General features: G+C 37.3%; 1 protein-coding gene across 2 annotated transcripts in view; it reads right to left on the bottom strand.

The window, feature by feature from the left end:
- The window catches only part of LOC128649350 (uncharacterized), a 77,881-nt gene that overhangs the window by 17,069 nt on the left and 37,913 nt on the right, over positions 1-22,899 (bottom strand). For both annotated transcript variants that reach the window (XM_053702568.1, XM_053702569.1), the window contains exon 5: positions 10,697-10,804. In XM_053702568.1, the coding sequence (XP_053558543.1) occupies positions 10,697-10,804 (108 nt within the window). The remainder of the gene's footprint in view (positions 1-10,696; positions 10,805-22,899) is intronic.

The following is a 22,899-nucleotide window of genomic DNA, read 5'->3' as shown; positions in this document are numbered from 1 at the left end:
AAGTAATTTCCAGGGAATGGAATAATTTGGGTAATTCATTTACTCCTTCTAAACGTTTTAAGCAATTATATCCTGTGCCATCTGACAGATTAGAGTTTTGGGACAAAATCCCTAAGGTTGATGGGGCTGTCTCTACTCTTGCTAAGCGTACTACTATTCCTACGGCAGATGGTACTTCCTTTAAGGATCCTTTAGATAGGAAAATTGAATCCTTTCTAAGAAAAGCTTACCTGTATTCAGGTAATCTTCTTAGACCTGCTATATCTTTAGCGGATGTTGCTGCAGCTTCAACTTTTTGGTTAGAAGCTTTAGCGCAACAAGTAACAGATCATAATTCTCATAGCATTATTATTCTTCTTCAACATGCTAATAATTTTATTTGTGATGCCATCTTTTATATCATTAGAGTTGATGTCAGGTATATGTCTCTAGCTATTTTAGCTAGAAGTGCTTTATGGCTTAAAACTTGGAATGCTGACATGTCTTCTAAGTCTACTCTGCTTTCCCTTTCTTTCCAGGGTAATAAATTATTTGGTTCTCAGTTGGATTCTATTATCTCAACTGTTACTGGAGGGAAAGGAACTTTTTTACCACAGGATAAAAAATCTAAAGGTAAATTTAGGTCTAATAATCGTTTTCGTTCCTTTCGTCACAATAAGGAACAAAAGCCTGATCCTTCACCCACAGGAGCGGTATCAGTTTGGAAACCATCTCCAGTCTGGAATAAATCCAAGCCTTTTAGAAAATCAAAGCCAGCTCCTAAGTCCACATGAAGGTGCGGCCCTCATTCCAGCTCAGCTGGTAGGGGGCAGATTACGTTTTTTCAAAGAAATTTGGATCAATTCCGTTCACAATCTTTGGATTCAGAACATTGTTTTAGAAGGGTACAGAATTGGCTTCAAGATAAGGCCTCCTGCAAAGAGATTTTTTCTTTCCCGTGTCCCAGTAAATCCAGCGAAGGCTCAAGCATTTCTGAAATGTGTTTCAGATCTAGAGTTGGCTGGAGTAATTATGCCAGTTCCAGTTCTGGAACAGGGGCTGGGGTTTTATTCAAATCTCTTCATTGTACCAAAGAAGGAGAATTCCTTCAGACCAGTTCTGGATCTAAAAATATTGAATCGTTATGTAAGGATACCAACATTCAAAATGGTAACTGTAAGGACTATCCTGCCTTTTGTTCAGCAAGGGCATTATATGTCTACAATAGATTTACAGGATGCATATCTTCATATTCTGATTCATCCAGATCACTATCAGTTTCTGAGATTCTCTTTCCTAGACAAGCATTACCAGTTTGTGGCTCTGCCATTTGGCCTAGCAACAGCTCCAAGAATTTTTACAAAGGTTCTCGGTGCCCTTCTGTCTGTAATCAGAGAACAGGGTATTGTGGTATTTCCTTATTTGGACGATATCTTGGTACTTGCTCAGTCTTCACATTTAGCAGAATCTCATACGAATCGACTTGTGTTGTTTCTTCAAGATCATGGTTGGAGGATCAATTTACCAAAAAGTTCATTGATTCCTCAGACAAGGGTAACCTTTTTAGGTTTCCAGATAGATTCAGTGTCCATGACTCTATCTTTGACAGACAAGAGACGTCTAAAATTGATATCAGCTTGTCGAAACCTTCAGTCACAATCATTCCCTTCGGTAGCCTTATGCATGGAAACTCTAGGTCTTATGACTGCTGCATCGGACGCGATCCCCTTTGCTCATTTTCACATGCGACCTCTTCAGCTCTGTGTATGCTGAACCAGTGGTGCAGGGATTACACAAAGATATCTCAATTAATATCTTTAAAACCGATTGTACGACACTCTCTGACGTGGTGGACAGATCACCATCGTTTAGTTCAGGGGGCTTCTTTTGTTCTTCCGACCTGGACTGTAATTTCAACAGATGCAAGTCTTACAGGTTGGGGAGCTGTGTGGGGGTCTCTGACAGCACAAGGGGTTTGGGAATCTCAGGAGGTGAGATTACCGATCAATATTTTGGAACTCCGTGCAATTTTCAGAGCTCTTCAGTCTTGGCCTCTTCTAAAGAGAGAATCGTTCATTTGTTTTCAGACGGACAATGTCACAACTGTGGCATACATCAATCATCAAGGAGGGACTCACAGTCCTCTGGCTATGAAAGAAGTATCTCGAATTCTGGTATGGGCGGAATCCAGCTCCTGTCTAGATTCTGCGGTTCATATCCCAGGTATAGACAATTGGGAAGCGGATTATCGCAGTCGCCAAACGTTAAATCCGGGCGAATGGTCTCTTCACCCAGAGGTATTTCTTCAGATTGTTCAAATGTGGGGACTTCCAGAAATAGATCTGATGGCCTCTCATCTAAACAAGAAACTTCCCAGGTATCTGTCCAGATCCAGGGATCCTCAAGCGGAAGCAGTGGATGCATTGTCACTTCCTTGGAAGTATCATCCTGCCTATATCTTTCCGCCTCTAGTTCTTCTTCCAAGAGTAATCTCCAAGATTCTGAAGGAATGCTCGTTTGTTCTGCTGGTAGCTCCAGCATGGTCTCACAGGTTTTGGTATGCGGATCTTGTCTGGATGGCCTCTTGCCAACCGTGGACTCTTCCGTTAAGACCAGACCTTCTGTCGCAAGGTCCTTTTTTCCATCAGGATCTCAAATCCTTAAATTTAAAGGTATGGAGATTGAACGCTTGATTCTTAGTCAAAGAGGTTTCTCTGACTCTGTGATTAATACTATGTTACAGGCTCGTAAATCTGTATCTAGGGAGATATATTATAGAGTCTGGAAGACATATTTCTTGGTGTCTTTCTCATCATTTTTCCTGGCATTCTTTTAGAATTCCGAGAATTTTACAGTTTCTTCAGGATGGTTTGGATAAAGGTTTGTCTGCAAGTTCCTTGAAAGGACAAATCTCTGCTCTTTCTGTTCTTTTTCACAGAAAGATTGCTAATCTTCCTGATATTCATTGTTTTGTACAAGCTTTGGTTCATATAAAACCTGTCATTAAGTCAATTTCTCCTCCTTGGAGTTTGAATTTGGTTCTGGGGGCTCTTCAAGCTCCTCCGTTTGAACCCATGCATTCATTGGACATTAAATTACTTTCTTGGAAAGTTTTGTTCCTTTTGGCCATCTCTTCTGCCAGAAGAGTTTCTGAATTATCTGCTCTTTCTTGTGAGTCTCCTTTTCTGATTTTTCACCAGGATAAGGCGGTGTTGCGAACTTCTTTTAAATTTTTACCTAAGGTTGTGAATTCCAACAACATTAGTAGAGAAATTGTGGTTCCTTCATTATGTCCTAATCCTAAAAATTCTAAGGAGAAATCATTGCATTCTTTGGATGTAGTTAGAGCTTTGAAATATTATGTTGAAGCTACTAAGAATTTCCGAAAGACTTCTAGTCTATTTGTTATCTTTTCCGGTTCTAGGAAAGGTCAGAAGGCCTCTGCCATTTCTTTGGCATCTTGGTTGAAATCTTTAATTCTTCATGCTTATGTCGAGTCGGGTAAATCTCAGCCTCAAAGGATTACAGCTCATTCTACTAGGTCAGTTTCTACTTCCTGGGCGTTTAGGAATGAAGCTTCGGTTGATCAGATTTGCAAAGCAGCAACTTGGTCTTCTTTGCATACTTTTACTAAATTCTACCATTTTGATGTATTTTCTTCTTCTGAAGCTGTTTTTGGTAGAAAAGTACTTCAGGCAGCTGTTTCAGTTTGAATCTTCTGCTTATAATTTCAGTTTTTTTCATTATAAAATTTAAACTTTATTTTGGGTGTGGATTATTTTTCAGCGGAATTGGCTGTCTTTATTTTATCCCTCCCTCTCTAGTGACTCTTGCGTGGAAAGATCCACATCTTGGGTAGTCATTATCCCATACGTCACTAGCTCATGGACTCTTGCTAATTACATGAAAGAAAACTTAATTTATGTAAGAACTTACCTGATAAATTCATTTCTTTCATATTAGCAAGAGTCCATGAGGCCCGCCCTTTTTGTGGTGGTTATGATTTTTTTGTATAAAGCACAATTATTCCAATTCCTTATTTTATATGCTTTCGCACTTTTTTCTTATCACCCCACTTCTTGGCTATTCGTTAAACTGATTTGTGGGTGTGGTGAGGGGTGTATTTATAGGCATTTTGAGGTTTGGGAAACTTTGCCCCTCCTGGTAGGAATGTATATCCCATACGTCACTAGCTCATGGACTCTTGCTAATATGAAAGAAATGAATTTATCAGGTAAGTTCTTACATAAATTATGTTTTTGTGGTCTCCAGTCTTAGGATGGATAACACAAAGTTAATTTCTTGACAGCTAGAGAGGAGAACAAAGTACTGCACAGACTACAAATATTTTACTATTCCTTTCATTTTGTAAGAGGAATTCTTTTTTGTTAATTCCGACAAATAACTGACAGTTAAATTAACCACTGAAACACATTTGCAATGCTAAGTAGAAAAATCATGGAGGCGTCTCGCTGAAGAAGGAATAATTTATTTCAAATCAGATGTCTAAGTCATAGCACTTGCCCTACATTCTCAAAATCAGTGGTGATTATCTGACAGCTTCAACATTATTTGATGATGCCTCATGTACTGTAATTAAGAGTTCCTGGCAGCTTTAAAATATTTAGGTCGAGTGGAGCTTTACTGATGGTGAGAGGTTTGCTTTTTACTACTTTTGGTATTACATTATTTATGAAACCCTGGCAATAACGATTAAAAAAAAGATTAGGTGTTGAGAATATGGATAAGGTATATGACAAGGAGGCTGGTAAGGTGATGGGCCAGGAGTAAGTATGTGTATGAAGTGTGTGCCCTAATCCTATGGGGCCAATTTATCAAGGGCAGAAAGGCCCCTGATGCCCTGTTTGCTTGTGAGCCTCTAGGTGTCAATCAACCCGATGCTCCATTACTGGTCCGCTACTTCTGAGGCTGCGGTCTGGAACCTGCCCGATCCTATAAGATCGGGTTGATTGACACCCCCTGTTAGCAGCCGATTGGCCACGAATCTGCAGGGGGCCGCATTGCACAAGCAGTTTACCAGAACTGCTTGTGCAATGTTAAATGCCAACAGCGTATGCTGTCAGCATTCAGCGATGTCTATCAGACCGGTGCTATATATATATACAGGGAGTGCAGAATTATTAGGAAAGTTGTATTTTTGAGGATTAATTTTATTATTGAACAACAACCATGTTCTCAATAAACCCAAAAAACTCATTAATATCAAAGCTGAATAGTTTTGGAAGTAGTTTTTAGTTTGTTTTTAGTTATAGCTATTTTAGGGGGATATCTGTGTGTGCAGGTGACTATTACTGTGCATAATTATTAGGCAACTTAACAAAAAACAAATATATACCCATTTCAATTATTTATTTTTACCAGTGAAACCAATATAACATCTCAACATTCACAAATATACATTTCTGACATTCAAAAACAAAACAAAAACAAATCAGTGACCAATATAGCCACCTTTCTTTGCAAGGACACTCAAAAGCCTGCCATCCATGGATTCTGTCAGTGTTTTGATCTGTTCACCATCAACATTGCGTGCAGCAGCAACCACAGCCTCCCAGACACTGTTCAGAGAGGTGTACTGTTTTCCCTCCTTGTAAAGCTCACATTTGATGATGGACCACAGGTTCTCAATGGGGTTCAGATCAGGTGAACAAGGAGGCCATGTCATTAGATTTTCTTCTTTTATACCCTTTCTTGCCAGCCACGCTGTGGAGTACTTGGACGCGTGTGATGGAGCATTGTCCTGCATGAAAATCATGTTTTTCTTGAAGGATGCAGACTTCTTCCTGTACCACTGCTTGAAGAAGGTGTCTTCCAGAAACTGTCAGTAGGACTGGGAGTTGAGCTTGACTCCATTCTCAACCTGAAAAGGCCCCACAAGCTCATCTTGATGATACCAGCCCAAACCAGTATTCCACCTCCACCTTGCTGGCGTCTGAGTCGGACTGGAGCTCTCTGCCCTTTACCAATCCAACCACGGGCCCATCCATCTGGCCCATCAAGACTCACTCTCATTTCATCAGTCCATAAAACCTTAGAAAAATCAGTCTTGAGATATTTCTTGGCCCAGTCTTGACGTTTCAGCTTGTGTGTCTTGTTCAGTGGTGGTCGTCTTTCAGCCTTTCTTACCTTGGCCATGTCTCTGAGTATTGCACACCTTGTGCTTTTGGGCACTCCAGTGATGTTGCAGCTCTGAAATATGGCCAAACTGGTGGCAAGTGGCATCTTGGCAGCTGCACGCTTGACTTTTCTCAGTTCATGGGCAGTTATTTTGCGCCTTGGTTTTTCCACACGCTTCTTGCGACCCTGTTGACTATTTTGAATGAAACGCTTGATTGTTCGATGATCACGCTTCAGAAGCTTTGCCATTTTAAGAGTGCTGCATCCCTCTGCAAGATATCTCACTATTTTTGACTTTTCTGAGCCTGTCAAGTCCTTCTTTTGACCCATTTTGCCAAAGGAAAGGAAGTTGCCTAATAATTATGCACACCTGATATAGGGTGTTGATGTCATTAGACCACACCCCTTCTCATTACAGAGATGCACATCACCTAATATGCTTAATTGGTAGTAGGCTTTCGAGCCTATACAGCTTGGAGTAAGACAACATGCATAAAGAGGATGATGTGGTCAAAATACTCATTTGCCTAATAATTCTGCACTCCCTGTATATATATATGTGAAAAAAATAATATATAGTATAAATATATATATATATAAAAAACACAAACGTCTAGATTTAGAGTTCTGCGTTAGCCGTCAAAAGCAGCGTTAAGGGGTCCTAACGCTGCTTTTGGCCGCCTGCTGGTATTTAGAGTCAGCCAGGAAAGGGTCTACCGCTCACTTTCAAGCCGCAACTTTTCCATACCGCAGATACCCTTACGCCAATTGCGTATCCTATCTTTTCAATGGGTTCTTCCTAACGCTGGTATTTAGAGTCTTGGCTGAAGTGAGCAGTAGAGCCTCTACCGACAAGACTCCAGCCACAAAAAAAAGTCAGTAGTGAAGAGCTTTCTGGGCTAACGTCGGTTTATAAAGCTCTTAACTACTGTGCTATAAAGTACACTAACACCCATAAACTACCTATAAACCCCTAAACCGAGGTCTCCCCACATCGCCACCACTATAATAAATATTTTTAACCCCTAATCTGCCGACCGCACACCGCCGCCACCTACATTATCCCTATGAACCCTAATCTGCTGCCCCTAACATTGCCGACACCTACATAATATTTATTAACCCCTAATCTGCCCCCCCAACGTCGCCGCTACCTTACCTACACTTATTAACCCCTAATCTGCCGACCGGACCGAATCTTCTGCTTATAATTTCAGTTTTTTTCATTATAAAATTTAAACTTTATTTTGGGTGTGGATTATTTTTCAGCGGAATTGGCTGTCTTTATTTTATCCCTCCCTCTCTAGTGACTCTTGCGTGGAAAGATCCACATCTTGGGTAGTCATTATCCCATACGTCACTAGCTCATGGACTCTTGCTAATTACATGAAAGAAAACATAATTTATGTAAGAACTTACCTGATAAATTCATTTCTTTCATATTAGCAAGAGTCCATGAGGCCCGCCCTTTTTGTGGTGGTTATGATTTTTTTGTATAAAGCACAATTATTCCAATTCCTTATTTTATATGCTTTCGCACTTTTTTCTTATCACCCCACTTCTTGGCTATTCGTTAAACTGATTTGTGGGTGTGGTGAGGGGTGTATTTATAGGCATTTTGAGGTTTGGGAAACTTTGCCCCTCCTGGTAGGAATGTATATCCCATACGTCACTAGCTCATGGACTCTTGCTAATATGAAAGAAATGAATTTATCAGGTAAGTTCTTACATAAATTATGTTTTTGTGGTCTCCAGTCTTAGGATGGATAACACAAAGTTAATTTCTTGACAGCTAGAGAGGAGAACAAAGTACTGCACAGACTACAAATATTTTACTATTCCTTTCATTTTGTAAGAGGAATTCTTTTTTGTTAATTCCGACAAATAACTGACAGTTAAATTAACCACTGAAACACATTTGCAATGCTAAGTAGAAAAATCATGGAGGCGTCTCGCTGAAGGAGGAATATTCTATTTCAAATCAGATGTCTAAGTCATAGCACTTGCCCTACATTCTCAAAATCAGTGGTGATTATCTGACAGCTTCAACATTATTTGATGATGCCTCATGTACTGTAATTAAGAGTTCCTGGCAGCTTTAAAATATTTAGGTCGAGTGGAGCTTTACTGATGGTGAGAGGTTTGCTTTTTACTACTTTTGGTATTACATTATTTATGAAACCCTGGCAATAATGATTAAAAAAAAGATTAGGTGTTGAGAATATGGATAAGGTATATGACAAGGAGGCTGGTAAGGTGATGGGCCAGGAGTAAGTATGTGTATGAAGTGTGTGCCCTAATCCTATGGGGCCAATTTATAAAGGGCAGAAAGGTCCCTGATGCCCTGTTTGCTCGTGAGCCTCTAGGTGTCAATCAACCCGATGCTCCATTACTGGTCCGCTGCTTCTGAGGCTGCGGTCTGGAACCTGCCCGATCCTATAAGATCGGGTTGATTGACACCCCCTGTTAGCAGCCGATTGGCCACGAATCTGCAGGGGGCCGCATTGCACAAGCAGTTTACCAGAACTGCTTGTGCAATGTTAAATGCCAACAGCGTATGCTGTCAGCATTCAGCGATGTCTATCAGACCAGTGCTATATATATATATATATATATGTGTGTGAAAAAAATAATATATAGTATAAATATATATATATATAAAACACAAATGTCTAGATTTAGAGTTCTGCGTTAGCCGTCAAAAGCAGCGTTAAGGGGTACTAACGCTGCTTTTGGCCGCCTGCTGGTATTTAGAGTCAGCCAGGAAAGGGTCTACCGCTCACTTTCAAGCCGCAACTTTTCCATACCGCAGATACCCTTACGCCAATTGCGTATCCTATCTTTTCAATGGGTTCTTCCTAACGCTGGTATTTAGAGTCTTGGCTGAAGTGAGCAGTAGAGCTTCTACCGACAAGACTCCAGCCGCAAAAAAAAGTCAGTAGTGAAGAGCTTTCTGGGCTAACGCCGGTTTATAAAGCTCTTAACTACTGTGCTATAAAGTACACTAACACCCATAAACTACCTATATACCCCTAAACCGAGGTCTCCCCACATCGCCACCACTATAATAAATATTTTTAACCCCTAATCTGCCGACCGCACACCGCCACCACCTACATTATCCCTATGAACCCCTAATCTGCTACCCCTAACATCGCTGACACCTACATAATATTTATTAACCCCTAATCTGCCCCCCTAACGTCGCCGCTACCTTACCTACACTTATTAACCCCTAATCTGCCGACCGGACCTCGACGCTACTCTAATAAAGTTATTAACCCCTAAACCGCCGCACTCCCGCCTCGCAAACCCTATAATAAATAGTATTAACCCCTAATCTGCCCCCCCCAACGTCGCCGCCACCTAACTTCAAGTATTAACCCCTAATCTGCCGACCGGACCTTGCCGCTACTCTAATAAATGTATTAACCCCTAAAGCTAAATCTAACCCTAATCCTAACACCCCCCTAAATTAAATATAATTTTAATCTAACGAAATAAATTAAATCTTATTAACTAAAGTATTCCTATTTAAAACTAAATACTTACCTGTAAAATAAACCCTAATATATCTACAATATAATGAATAATTATATTGTAGATATTTTAGGATTTATATTTATTTTACAGGCAACTTTGTATTTTTATTTTAACTAGGTACAATAGCTATTAAACACTTATTAACTATTTAATAGCTACCTAGTTAAAATAATTACAAAATTACCTGTGAAATAAATCCTAACCAAAGTTACAATTAAACCTAACACTACACTATCAATAAATTAATAAAATAAATTACCTACAATTACATACAATTAAATAAACTAAACTAAATTACAAAAAACAAACAAACACTAAATTACAAAAAATAAAAAAAATTATAAGAATATTAGGCTAATTACACCTACTCTAAGCCCCCTAATAAAATAAAAAATCCCCCCAAAATAATAAAGGTCCCTACCCTATTCTAAATTAAAAAGTAACCAGCTCTTTTACCAGCCCTTAAAAGGGCTTTTTGCGGGGCATGCCCCTAAGTAATCAGTTCTTTTGCCTTTGAAAAAAAATACACCCCCTTAACATTAAAACCCACCACCCACATACACCTACTCTAACCCAAACCCCCCTTAAATAAACCTAACACTACCCCCCTGAAGATCATCCTACCTTGAGCCGTGTTCACCCAGCCGGAGCGGCAGAAGTCTTCATCCTATCCGGGCAGAAGAGGACATCCGGACCGGCAGACATCTTCATCCAAGCGGCATCTTCTACCTTCATCCATCCGACGAGGAGCGGCTCCATCTTCAAGACCTCCGGCGCGGAACATCCTTCTTCCCCGACGACTAGACGACGAATGACGGTTCCTTTAAATGACGTCATCCAAGATGGCGTCCCTCGAATTCCAATTCCAATCGGAATTAAGGTAGGAAAAATATGATTGGCTGATTGAATCAGATTCTTACAAAACAGGAATGCTCTAGAGAACAACTATATTCTGTTAGGAAGCAATTAAATATGACTTTTACAATATCTTCAATGTGACTGCAAGTTTAGGAATTACATTTATTACAATACTCACCCATTAATGGTCCCTTCCTGGCCTGTTAAAGTATTATCATTAGACTCCACATTGATTGTATCGCCAGCTTCACTATCTTGCTCACGGTTCTTTGCTAAAATTGCTCTCCTAAATTCAAATAATATTTACCAGATTAGGAATTAACATATTCAAGATTGACATCAGCATTAAGAAGTTGTTATCTATTTAATACAAGGGTCTCCAGCTTTTAAAAATGCAATGCCATTCCCCCAGCTCTTGTTCAACCAATTGAGTTACAGCAGCGCTTGTCAATCACCCGAGTCGGATGAGTCTGGTGGGAGTTTTAACCACTGTTTAGAAACAGTGGTTATAAAATGCAGTTAAAAGCATGAACAAATAAGCCTGCAATGTATAGGGCAATTCTCATTTTAACACAGTTACTCCATAGTCTGTGAAGACCAACAATATAGATATTGCCCAAAACATTACATCAGTGCTTGTAATTAGGTTTAAGCACTTACTCTATGTCATAGAATATATAAGCAATGTATTAGTGACATGAAACAATTTTACTTAAATGCAAAACAGATAAATCAGGGCTGAACCAGCTTCATTGGACATGAGGAAGGTGTGTGACACAAATGGGCAGTGGGATGTGAAGGGCCAAGTAGAATGAAATGGAGGGGACATTTTGTGGTCTCCAATCTTAGGATGGATAACACAGAGTTAATTTCTTGACAGCTAGAGAGGAGAACAAAGTACTGCACAGACTACTAATATTGTAATATTCCTTTAATTTTATAAGAGGAATTCTTTTTTGTTAATTCCGACAAATAACTGATAGTTAAATTAACCACTGAAACACATTTGCAATGCTAAGTAGAAAAATCCTGAAGCATCTCGCTGAAGGAGGAATATTCTATTTCAAATCAGATGTCAAAGTCATAGCACTTCCCCTACATTCTCAAAATCAAAGGTGATTATCTGACAGCTTCAACGTTATTTGATGATGCCTCATTTACTGTAATTAAGAGTTCCTGGCACCTTTAAAATATTTAGATCCAGTGATGCTTTACTGATGGTGAGAGGTTTGCTTTTTACCACTTTTGGTATTAAATTATCTATGAAACCCTGGCAATAAAAGATTAGGTGTTGAGAATGTGGATAAGGTATATAACAAAGAGGGTGGTAAGGTGATGGGCCAAGAGTTTGTATGTGTGTGAAGTGTGTGCCGTAAACCTATGGGGCCGATTTATCAAGGGCCGATTGGCCCCTGATGCCCCTGTTTGCTCAAGAGCCTTTAGGCTCAGCAGAAACAGCAGTTATGAAGCAGCGGTCTTAAGAACGCTGCTCCATAACTGATCCGCTGCCTCTGAGGCTGCGGTTGGCAATCCGCCAGATCCTATACGATCGGGTTGATTGACACCCCCTGCTAGCGGCCAATCTGCAGGGGGTGGCATTGCACAAGCAGTTCACCAGAAGCATGCTAGAATGGATTTCTGCATCCTTATGCGGAATAGGAATACTTTTAGCACATTCTATAACACAAATCAGTTATTTGAGGGAACTAGTGCACTAAAGTTGCTTTAGGCATCTTCACAACCTTGCATGAATAACTTTAGTGTACACAATCCTAGCTTGCGCTTGATAAAGACAATTACCTTTTACTTGTATTTTGAGCCTGAACAATGAAAACATTATAAATAATGATAAATGGTATTAGCACCAATATTACTATATGATTAGAGGGAAAAACTTTTATTTATTTCCATAAAATATTTGATCTACAATCTGCTAAATAAGTTTCATTCCTTTTTTGTTAATTCACAATAATGCATATGTAACATTCGAACATATTAGGGTTACCTTTAAACCACTTAACTATGGTTTATAATTTTACTATAGCTATAAATGGCATTCTATTAAATTTTGTTTTCCTGTTTATAATAGAACATATATAGAACTTGACAAACATGCCTGTGTAATGAAATAAAAATGTGACAGAGTACAATGATTAAGACATTATTAATATATATGTGGCAAAAACGTACTCACCCATCTTGTGAGTAAAGAGGGCATTTGTATAAGGCTTCTTAAAAGTTGGAACCTCCCTGATATATTTGTTACACATATTGGTCATGGTTATGTAAACTTATTTAATGACCAGCAACACATAATAAAATGTATTTTTCACAGTTATTAGAGTTCATTATTGTGTTATCCTATTATTTATAATGCTGCAGCGGTTAACTTAACCATTATACTTACAGTGAGTAATAGTAAAGAGGAACAAAACACTATGTTAAACAGCAAAGGGCTAGATTACAAGTGGAGCGCTGGTATTACAAGTACATTGCAATGCGAACCTTGCGCAGCAAAGGAGGTAAGTAGAGCAGTGATGGGCAGCATATTGTAAATATATATGTTTGAATACATATATATTTATGTGTTAATATGTGTACATAAATATATATGTATCTAAGCATGTACATATATTTTTACATTGCAGTCTATGAGAACACACAGTTCCCATAGACTGTAATGTATAGGCACTTTCCAGTGCCCCACTCCCACCAACTTTAAAGCCACAAAACTGCCTAGTGCCGTTATTTTTAATTAAAAGTGAATGCTAGATTTTTTTTTAACAAAAAATTATAATGCCCTCTATTTTGAGATAATTTGGGCACTTTTAGAAAATTAAAGGATTACTTTCTGTTATAATTTTTAAGCCAAACAACTAACATATTAAAGTTAATAAACATTAATTAAAACCTACTGACCTATATTTTCTCCAAAACGAAGTTTCATAACGTTATAAAAGTTATATCTTTTATTTGCCGATGATGTCACGTTATCCTGCCCACTATTTTCAGCACTGCGTGTTCAAAATACTTAAACCAATGAAATTGTGTTTAAAGCGCCATTTTGAAACCTAGGTATTGTAAACGGATTGGTACAGAGCAAAGGATACCCACGGAGTGGGTTTGGAAAACAATTAAATTTGCAGACAAGATTTCTGCTATACAGTAGAGATATGTTAATGAAATGCTATTGATAAAAAGCGTATTTGGGGTAGTTAGCTAGTAACAGGCATAGAAAATATTTACTTACAGTGGCCCTTTAACTAGAGATCAGATCTCTGGTTAATTTTTTGAGCACTAATTGCTATGGCAAGCTCATGATAGCAATAAACAGCCACTTGTAATAACTGGTTAATTATCATGCTCCCAAATTTGCCCGTTTGCGGGAGCGTGATAATTTAGAACTCCACTTGTAATCTAGCCCAATATATTTTATAAATCTTATATCAAAATAGATAACACAAAATGTTTTTTTTAGAATAATAAATTGGGTTTAGATCATAGTCACCCGACTTATGGTCTGTGGGCCAGATCCGACTATGAAAGTGTTTTTGTTTTTGTAGCTCACAGCACCACTGAGTAGAAAACAGACATCAATAATGTTTAATAAAAAACAAAAACAAAAAACAGTTCTACACTTCTAAGCTAGGGCCTGATGATCAAAGATTCTCCTGCTTGGAGAGAAATTGTAAATTGTAGTGCAGACTTCACAGGGGATGAACTATCTGAATGGTCAAATCAAAAGGGCGGAACTCTCCAGCGCCCTCTTTTCTCTGTATCAAACTCAGTGCAATATAGCACTGCATGATATGAGAGTTTTGTTACACTTATACTTTGTGCATTGTATTTTAAATTACTTGAATCATCAGATTGGGTCCTTTCAGCATTATAACATATAAGATTTGCACTTTCTATTTTCTATTTTAATTCATTTACATTTAGATCCAGCAGTGATTTTACAAATTCTGATTATGTTTTGGAAGTTTCTGGGTTAGGATCATACTTTGTATATTTCTTTATATATTTTAAACCTTATATTGGGCTTTGTATTTTAACTATTGTAAAATAAAAGACAGCTTCTGAAAGTGGGTTGAACAGGGGAGTTCCCAGTATATGTCTGAAGCTCTCTCACAAGCCTTGTGAAATGCTGTAAGCATTTTAAACAAACTGGTCTCACTGATTTAAAAGTAATATATACTGAACTATAGGCAAAATACATTTAAATTGTAGTGAAAACATGTCAGTTTAATCTGCAATTGTTGCAAACTGAGCCTTTATATCAGCCCAGGTGTTCTCCAGGTACTTTCCCTTTCCGCTGTGAAGTTCTGTATACAAAAGAGCTTAATTTACAACTATGGAAGGCAACTCTCATCTTTCTGGGACTTCCAGGTTAAGCCCTTTTCTAACAGAATTCAGTAAGTTCAGCCCCTGTAAAGTCTGCACTATAATTTCCCTCTAAAATAGAGGATTTTTGCTTATTGGGCCCATAGAGAGTAAGGAAGCTCTATGGAAAACTGAAGCTGTCAGCTTTTCAGTTTTAGTTTAGCTAGAATAAATACAAAGTGCCATGTAATTTGTAAAAGACACACACACACACACACACACACACACATACATATATATATATATATATATATATATATATATATATATATATATATATATAATGTGTATAATCACAATTCTAAATGCTCTGCTCTATACAAAATAAAATTCAAAATAGAAAATGCAAAGTTTAAATTAATAAAATGTAATCTGAAGTTTAAAGTAATATAAATACAAAGCACACAGTGTAAATGCAGCAGAACTGTCATGTCATGAAGTGCTATATTGCACTAGGCTTGTCTCTCCTTCACATACAGAAATGCTGGGAATAAAGAAGTAAATCTGTCTTTTAAGAATTTCACTAGGGATATTGCAGTGCTGAAGGATCATTTTAGATCATCTCACATAAGCGGAGAGCTATAGATCATCAGTCCCTTAATTTCAATATGTATTTGTATCAAATTTTAAAAATGTGAGTAGTATATACAAATGAATTAATTTATTTAAAGGGACACTAAACCCAAAATTTTCCTTTCATGATTCAGATAAAGCATGCAATTTTAAGGAATTTTATAATTTACTCCTATTATCAATTTTTCTTTGTTCTCTTGCTATCTTTATTTAAAAAGCAGGAATGTGAAGCATAGGAGCCAGCCCATTTTTGGTTGAGAATCTGGGTTATGCTTACTTATTGGTGGGTAAATGTAAGCCTCCAATAAGCAAGCAATATCCATGGGGCTGAACCTAAAATAGGCAGGCTGCTAAGATTTACATTGCTTCTTTTAAAATAAAGATAGAAAGAGAACGAAGAACAATTGATAATAGGAGTAAATTAGAAAGTTGCTTAAAATGTCATGCTCTATCTGAATCATGAAAGAAAAAAAAATTGGGTTCAGTGTCCCTTTAAATTAATTCACAGTAACTAATGTACATATGTTATTGTAATCTAATTTTGTTATGAGGTGTTATCTTTTTCATAAGTGTGAGTATATTGCAATGTGGCCCTTGGACATTATTGACTGACTTCCTGGTTTGGATGCAGTATGTTTAAAGAGACTTGGTTATAACTTGTGCACTATACCACTACTAACAGTAATAATACCTTCTTCAACAATATGAATGACAATTTTATTCAGTTACATATTATTTTGTACTTGTTTGGGTGTGTGTGCATGTGTGATTATGACTCTACTACAGAACCACCTTTTCCTTTACAGTTGCCTTGTTTTCAAGTTAAGTCAGCAGTAAACTGATTGTAAATTGATCAAATCTAAATAGCATTTTTCTTATACGTAGTATAAGCTGATGCTGGTAAGCAAATTACTATGGGATCTCTGTGAATTATTGAGAATAAACACAGAAATGAGGAAATAATTAGTACTAAAAGAAGCACAAGTCCATCCTTGATTCAAGGTAACATTTATTTACAAATGTAAAAACAAGTTAAAATTGCACTTACTTGATAATTAAAATAATGTGCAAAAACTTTTACAATCAGAACGTGTTTTCCAGGATAATTTGTTTTTTTTTTTTAATATAGAATTTTAACTAAATGTTAAATTGAATCAAGGTTCTGCTTGTGCTTATTTTAGGACTTATTGTTTTCATTTGGAGAGATTTATACAACTGATTTCAGTGAAGCGGCTACCGCAGTTCAAACAAGCAGAAGTGTTTATTTCACAGAGACTTATTCACTGCTTTTATGCACTGTCTTTTATTTTTGTTTTTATACCAGAACTAGCTGAAGCCTTTATTAAGGTAGGACTTTGGGGGGATCTTAATACTGGGGGTCATGGAATATGATTCTTGATTGCTGTTTGAGCTATTATTGAGTTAGTTATTGAGTGAGTTAGGTTTTTTTATTTTACTTGAAAGTCCTTGGACTTAGTTTTAAGTGGGGTGTTATGTTCTTAAGACTTATTTATTTAAAAGGCCTTGGGTGCTATTTAATAACACAGTAAGGTGGTTCTGAAGATTTGCTAATGGGTGCTGGTTAGTTTGGGGTGTGGGACCTTGGGTTTCAAATGGGAGTTATGTAGGGGAGAATCACTATGCATGGTGGGGTCCACTGGTGAAATTATAGGTGGTAGGGGTCCTTGGCGGGATTGTGTATAGGGGTGGTTATACTATGTTAAAGCACTGGTAAAGGCACTGGCAGTAGGAGCATTGATGGTGCCACAACATGACTGAAGTTAGTAAAGGAAGGGACTATTGCAGGTGCTGGTGTGGGTAAAATTTAATAAGCAATTGAGGTCTGAGTATAAGGTATCAGTTGTAAGACTAGTAGTCAGATGTAATTAATTTCATTTGCGGGGTCACAGTTATGGTTAATTATTTTAAAAGGCTTTGAGCCAGATTACAAGTGTAGCACTATTTAATGCTCCCGCTCAAGCGTTAAGTGCACTAGAAGTAAGCTTTTTGCGCTCATCGAGTTTTCACTCTTTCGCAAACCCGACAAGAGCAAAAAGCAGACCTCAGAATATCACGCACGTTCATGTATTCCCCCATTGAAGTCAATAGAGCAACTTATTATACCAGCGGTAAACCTGACAAGTGCAAAAACCAGCAATAAACCCCTTATCACGGATGTGTAACTGTTAGCGCTCCACTAGTAATCTGGCCCTTTGTAGGTATTTATTTATAGAGGTAAGAATTGGAAGGGGTTATTGTGGTGCTGTAGTCTGTGGTTAAGCCTTATTTGAATAAGTGGTGTAGTGTTTATTGTGATGTTAGCAGTTGGATGTAGTTAGGATTGTTATAGTAAGAGAGTTGTGGACTTTCATTTTTTAATAAATGCAGCTGCATTCAAACAAACCTTTTATATGATCTTAATGATCACATGGAGGAAACCATACATTTTAAGATCCATGTAATTTCTATTGGCAGATTAAAATTACCTAATTGATTGTGATAAATTAGGGAGAAGGCACATGGTAACAAAAGTTTATTTTTTTCACAGAATTTGGTGTAACACTGAACCAGTAATAGTAAAAGACTCATTTAGTATTTTGTCCTATGTTAAATATAAATGTGCAAAGTTACAATGGTTAAGATGACTTTCATGATTACTAAGTGCTAAATCAGGGGTTATCAACCTTGGCACTCCAGAGGTTTTGAAACTACATTTCCCATGATGCTGAGCCAGCATTTCCCATGATGCTGAGCCAGCATTTCCCATGATGTTTAGACACTTTGACTGGGAAAGCAAGCTGGCTCAGCATTATGGGAAATGTAGTTCCAAAACCTCTGGAATGCCAAGGTTGACCACCCCTGTGCTAAAATAAGAAATGTTTCATATATGACAACATTTCTGTCACAGCGATTATTACATCATAATTTATTATAGATCCATGTTTCTCTGGCATTTCAATACAATTCTTGTGCTTGTTTGTGCTGATTGAAAAACCTACAGCTTTACTCTTGCATTTTTAAAACAGTTAGTGCTAGATTACAAGAAGAGAGTAACTAATTGTGCTGTGTACATTATCCTTAGTGTGACCTTGCTCTAAAAATAGCGCACAATCTCGTATTACAAGTAGATTGTAAAAAAGGTTTACCAGAGACCTGAAGATAAAGTTTTAAAACTTGAATATATGCATAATAAAACACATGTATAATATATTAATATATTAATATATTAAAATAAAGTATTTCACTCATATTTATACAAAGTACATGTAAAATATGGTTTATTATTGAAATACATGTTTTAACAGTGATTTAAAGGGATATGGTATATGACAAGGTGCTGGACTGGTATGGAAAGAGAACAAGAGGATCCTTCTGTGTTAGACATATAAAATCTTGTGTTTTAACCGTCAAGATAATGATATAAAGTCCAAAAGATTCCCATATATTATGTCCAACAGTGAAAGTCCAAGATAAAAAGAAAAAACAATTGGATTAAGTGACCGTGGTATATCCCAAATGTGTACAGATAAAAAAATTTTTTTTATGACAATAGCACCAAAAGTGAAGGTATGACCCTCGTGGTGTGTAGATTTTCTATTACAACTCATCTTTGTAGAAGAAAAATTAGAATAAAAAAATGAAAAGAAAATGAAAAAATAAATTGAAAAAATTCTAGAATCGGATACCTATGGAGAAAATACGCAAAATAGTGCAATAATGCTAAAAATTCAAGTGATATGTGATTGAAATAGAGCTCACCATATAGGAAACTTGAGCAATGCCTTCCTCAAAGCTTTTTGGCCCTGTCATGGGCCTTTCTCAAGATGACTAATGCTCAAGAATCCTGAGCTTAAATGACTTTTACTAGCAATCCGGCCTCCTGGGATGTGTAGTCATATGTCATATAGATAACTTTATTGAAATCTAATACGTAAGGGGGATAGTTAGAGCATATAATGATTACCCTCTGTTATGATTCCAGGTATTGAAAAGCATACCACATAAATTACATTTTATACAATCAATTGGCATAGTTTAGGTTCTAAATATTTAATGGGACTTATGTATTTATAGTCAAATGTAAATGAGTGTAGAAAAGGAAAAAATATAGACATAAAACCCAACTTAAAAATGGAATGTTAGAAATATATTCATAAAATTCTCGAGTTTCCCAAGGTGCTTGTACGATTTCTTTGGGAAACTCAAGCATTTTATGAATATATTTCTAACATTCCATTTTTAAGTTGGGTTTTATGTCTACATATTTTCCTATTTTTACACTCATTTACATTTGACTATAAATACATTAGTCTCAATAAATATTTAGAACCTAAACCATGCCTATTGATTGTATAAAATTTTATTTATGTATGTTTTTCAATACCCGGATTCACCTAATGTATGCTTTTCCAATACCTGGAATCATAACAGAGGGTAATCATTATATGCTCTAACTATCCCCCTTACTTATTAGATTTCAATAAAGTTAATCAAATGACATATGACTACAACATCCCAGTAGGCCTCAGACCCGTAGAGGAAGTGATGTCATGATAGATGAGCCGATCTGGAGGTGGAGGTGACGTCACGTGTGACACACGATCCATGTAGACATCCATATCCGCCGGCAATTGCAGCCATTTTATCTAAGGGCATTATATGCAAAGATATACTCCACCATTTAAGATTGAAAGGTCAGAAATGGGCAAACTATTTTCTAACACTATTCCAGTCATGGTAAGTTTACGCTTTTGGCGGGAAAAAGCTATCAGCCTGATTGGCTAGTAAAAGTCATTTAAGCTCAGGATTCTTGAGCATTAGTCATCTTGAGAAAGGCCCATGCCAGGGCCAAAACGCTCTGAGGAAGGCATTGCTCAAGTTTCCTATATGGTGAGCTCTATTTTAATCACCTATCACTTGAATTTTTAGCGTTATTGCACTATTTTGTGTATTTTTATCCATAGGTATCCAAATCTGGATTTAATTTTTATTTATTTTTTCACTTTTTTAATTTTTTTAAATTTTTTTATTCTAATTTTTCTTCTAAAAAGATGAGTTATAATTGAAAATATACACACCACAAGGGATATATCTTCACTTTTGGTATTATTGTCATAAATTGAACATTTTTTTATCTGTACACATTTGGGATATACCACGGTCACTTCATCCACTTGTTTTTTCTTTTTTTCTTGGACTTTCTCTGTTGGACATAATATATGGGAATCTTTTGGACTTTATTTCATTATCTGGACAGTTAGAACACACTGTTTATATACGTCTAACACAGTAGGATTCTCCCGTTCTGTTTTTCAACATCACTGTTTTTAATATAGTTATTATAATATTGCTATTTTTATAGGGTACCCTATTATGTTGTTTACATTTTTAAATTTATTTTGATGTCTAAATAAATGTTACTTTTTATACAGTTATAGCATTTTATACAGTTATAACATTTAACTCTAAGAGTTGGATTATATTATATATTTTATATTTATGTTCACACTTAGGCCCCCTTTTTCTATATAATTTTAAGCATCTAGATTTTTAGGGAATCTGTTTTGGGAGCTTGTGAGTTTCTCTGACTGTAGGCGCTGTACTGTCACTTTCTTCTAAGGTGCTGAACTGGGAAGGGCTCATGTCTAGATATATGTGTATATGTATGTGTATATGTGTGCAGTGTTTTAAACATATATTTCAATAGAAAATCATAGTTTAAGAGTCAGTGAAGAATTCAACTATTTGACCTTAGGTTTAGCATACCTTCTGCTTAGCGCCTTCAGCTTATTGCTCGAGTGATAGCCAACAAGAGTTTTTCAGCGCCCTCCCATAGATATCACTATTAACTGGGGGATTTAGATCATCCACTCTAGCAGATACCCAGATGCTAGCACACTCTACACTTTTGTTCAAGCGCTTATATATTACTTTGAACTGATAGGGGCCCATTTATCAAAGGGCTTGCGGACCTGATCCGACACTGCGGATCAGGTCCGCAAGACCTCGCTAAATGCGGAGAGCAATACGCTCTCCGCATTTAACATTGCACCAGCAGCTCACAAGAGCTGCTGGTGCAACGCCGCTCCCTGCTGACTCGCGGCCAATTGGCCGCCAGCAGGGAGGTGTCAATCAACCCGATCGTATTCGATCGGGTTGATTTCCGGCGATTCCTGTCCGCCTGCTCAGAGCAGGCGGACAGGGTTATGGAGCAGCGGTCTTTAGACCGCTGCTTCATAAGTTGTGTTTCTGGCGAGTCTGAAGACTCACCAGAAACACGGCCCTTCAAGCTCCGTATGGAGCTTGATAAATGGGCCTGATAATATGAAGGAAAAAATAAAAGCGTTATTGATTTAACTTTTTTAGCGAGCTGAGCTGATTAACCTCTTGGATGCCAGAAAGAGCTGCAGCATTGCCTAACAACCATTACAATTTCCCTGCATTTTGAGGGGTTCCAGAATGGTTACTTTATGCCAGTTTGTTGCTGAAAATTCAGAAGTTACATAATTCAAATACATTTTCCAACTGGCATATTTCTAATCCTGATTTTTATTTTTCTACAACATTTACTATTAAAGGGACCCTTAACACCTGCCTTCTAATAATCCCCAAAACCTACTTTTTCTGATTAATAAAAATAAAATAATCACTGCTGTCTATTTTATCTGTTCCTCTTACCCCAAACTGTTCAAGGAGATTGTTTTGAATTGCAGCATTGATTCAGTGCTTGATTTCCTATGTAAGCTGCCATTTTGTAACGTAAATTAAAGGAGCACAGTAGTCACATGGTCATGATGCAGTCACGTGACACACAGACCATATTGTCTGTTACATACTGTATATAGTACTACTTAGACAGAGGAATCCCATCTGCCTGCAGCGTGTGAGTAGCAGACTAGCAGTGTCTGAAGGCACATATTTATTTCTCAATCAGGGTATACATATATTAAATTTACCAGTCTATGTATATAATACACATTATACAGCAGGATTTAAATAAAATGCTTAAAAGTAAGGTGCTTCTGTTTTTATGTTTTTCAAAACTGCCCACAAGTTTTATGATAGCTGTTTTCTGTGCACGTTTAAGTTCAGGCAAAATTATCAATCATTGTCAATTACTGACATGCTATGGGAGGGGGAGAGGGAGGAGGAAACTCTCACGGACTGTGTTTCGGCAGAGGGTGTAGTAGCAGCAGATCACACTGCTAAATAATGCATATGATCCTTGCTAAACAATCACTAAGCTGGGTGTCAGCCCTTAGGGATTTATATTAACAGGAGGAAAGGTGATAAAGAGCAGAAAACATCTGCACAAAGTATATGCAGTGCCATGAGAGCTTCCTCCTCCCTCTCCCCCTCCCGTAGCATGTCAGTAATTGACCATGATTGATAATTTTGCCTGAACTTAGCCGTGCACAGAAAACG

Source organism: Bombina bombina, chromosome 2 (assembly GCF_027579735.1).
Source record: "Bombina bombina isolate aBomBom1 chromosome 2, aBomBom1.pri, whole genome shotgun sequence".
Classification (NCBI taxonomy): Eukaryota; Metazoa; Chordata; class Amphibia; order Anura; family Bombinatoridae; genus Bombina; species Bombina bombina.
Note: the sequence above shows the minus strand (reverse complement) of the source record. Positions and strands in the feature narration are given on the sequence as shown.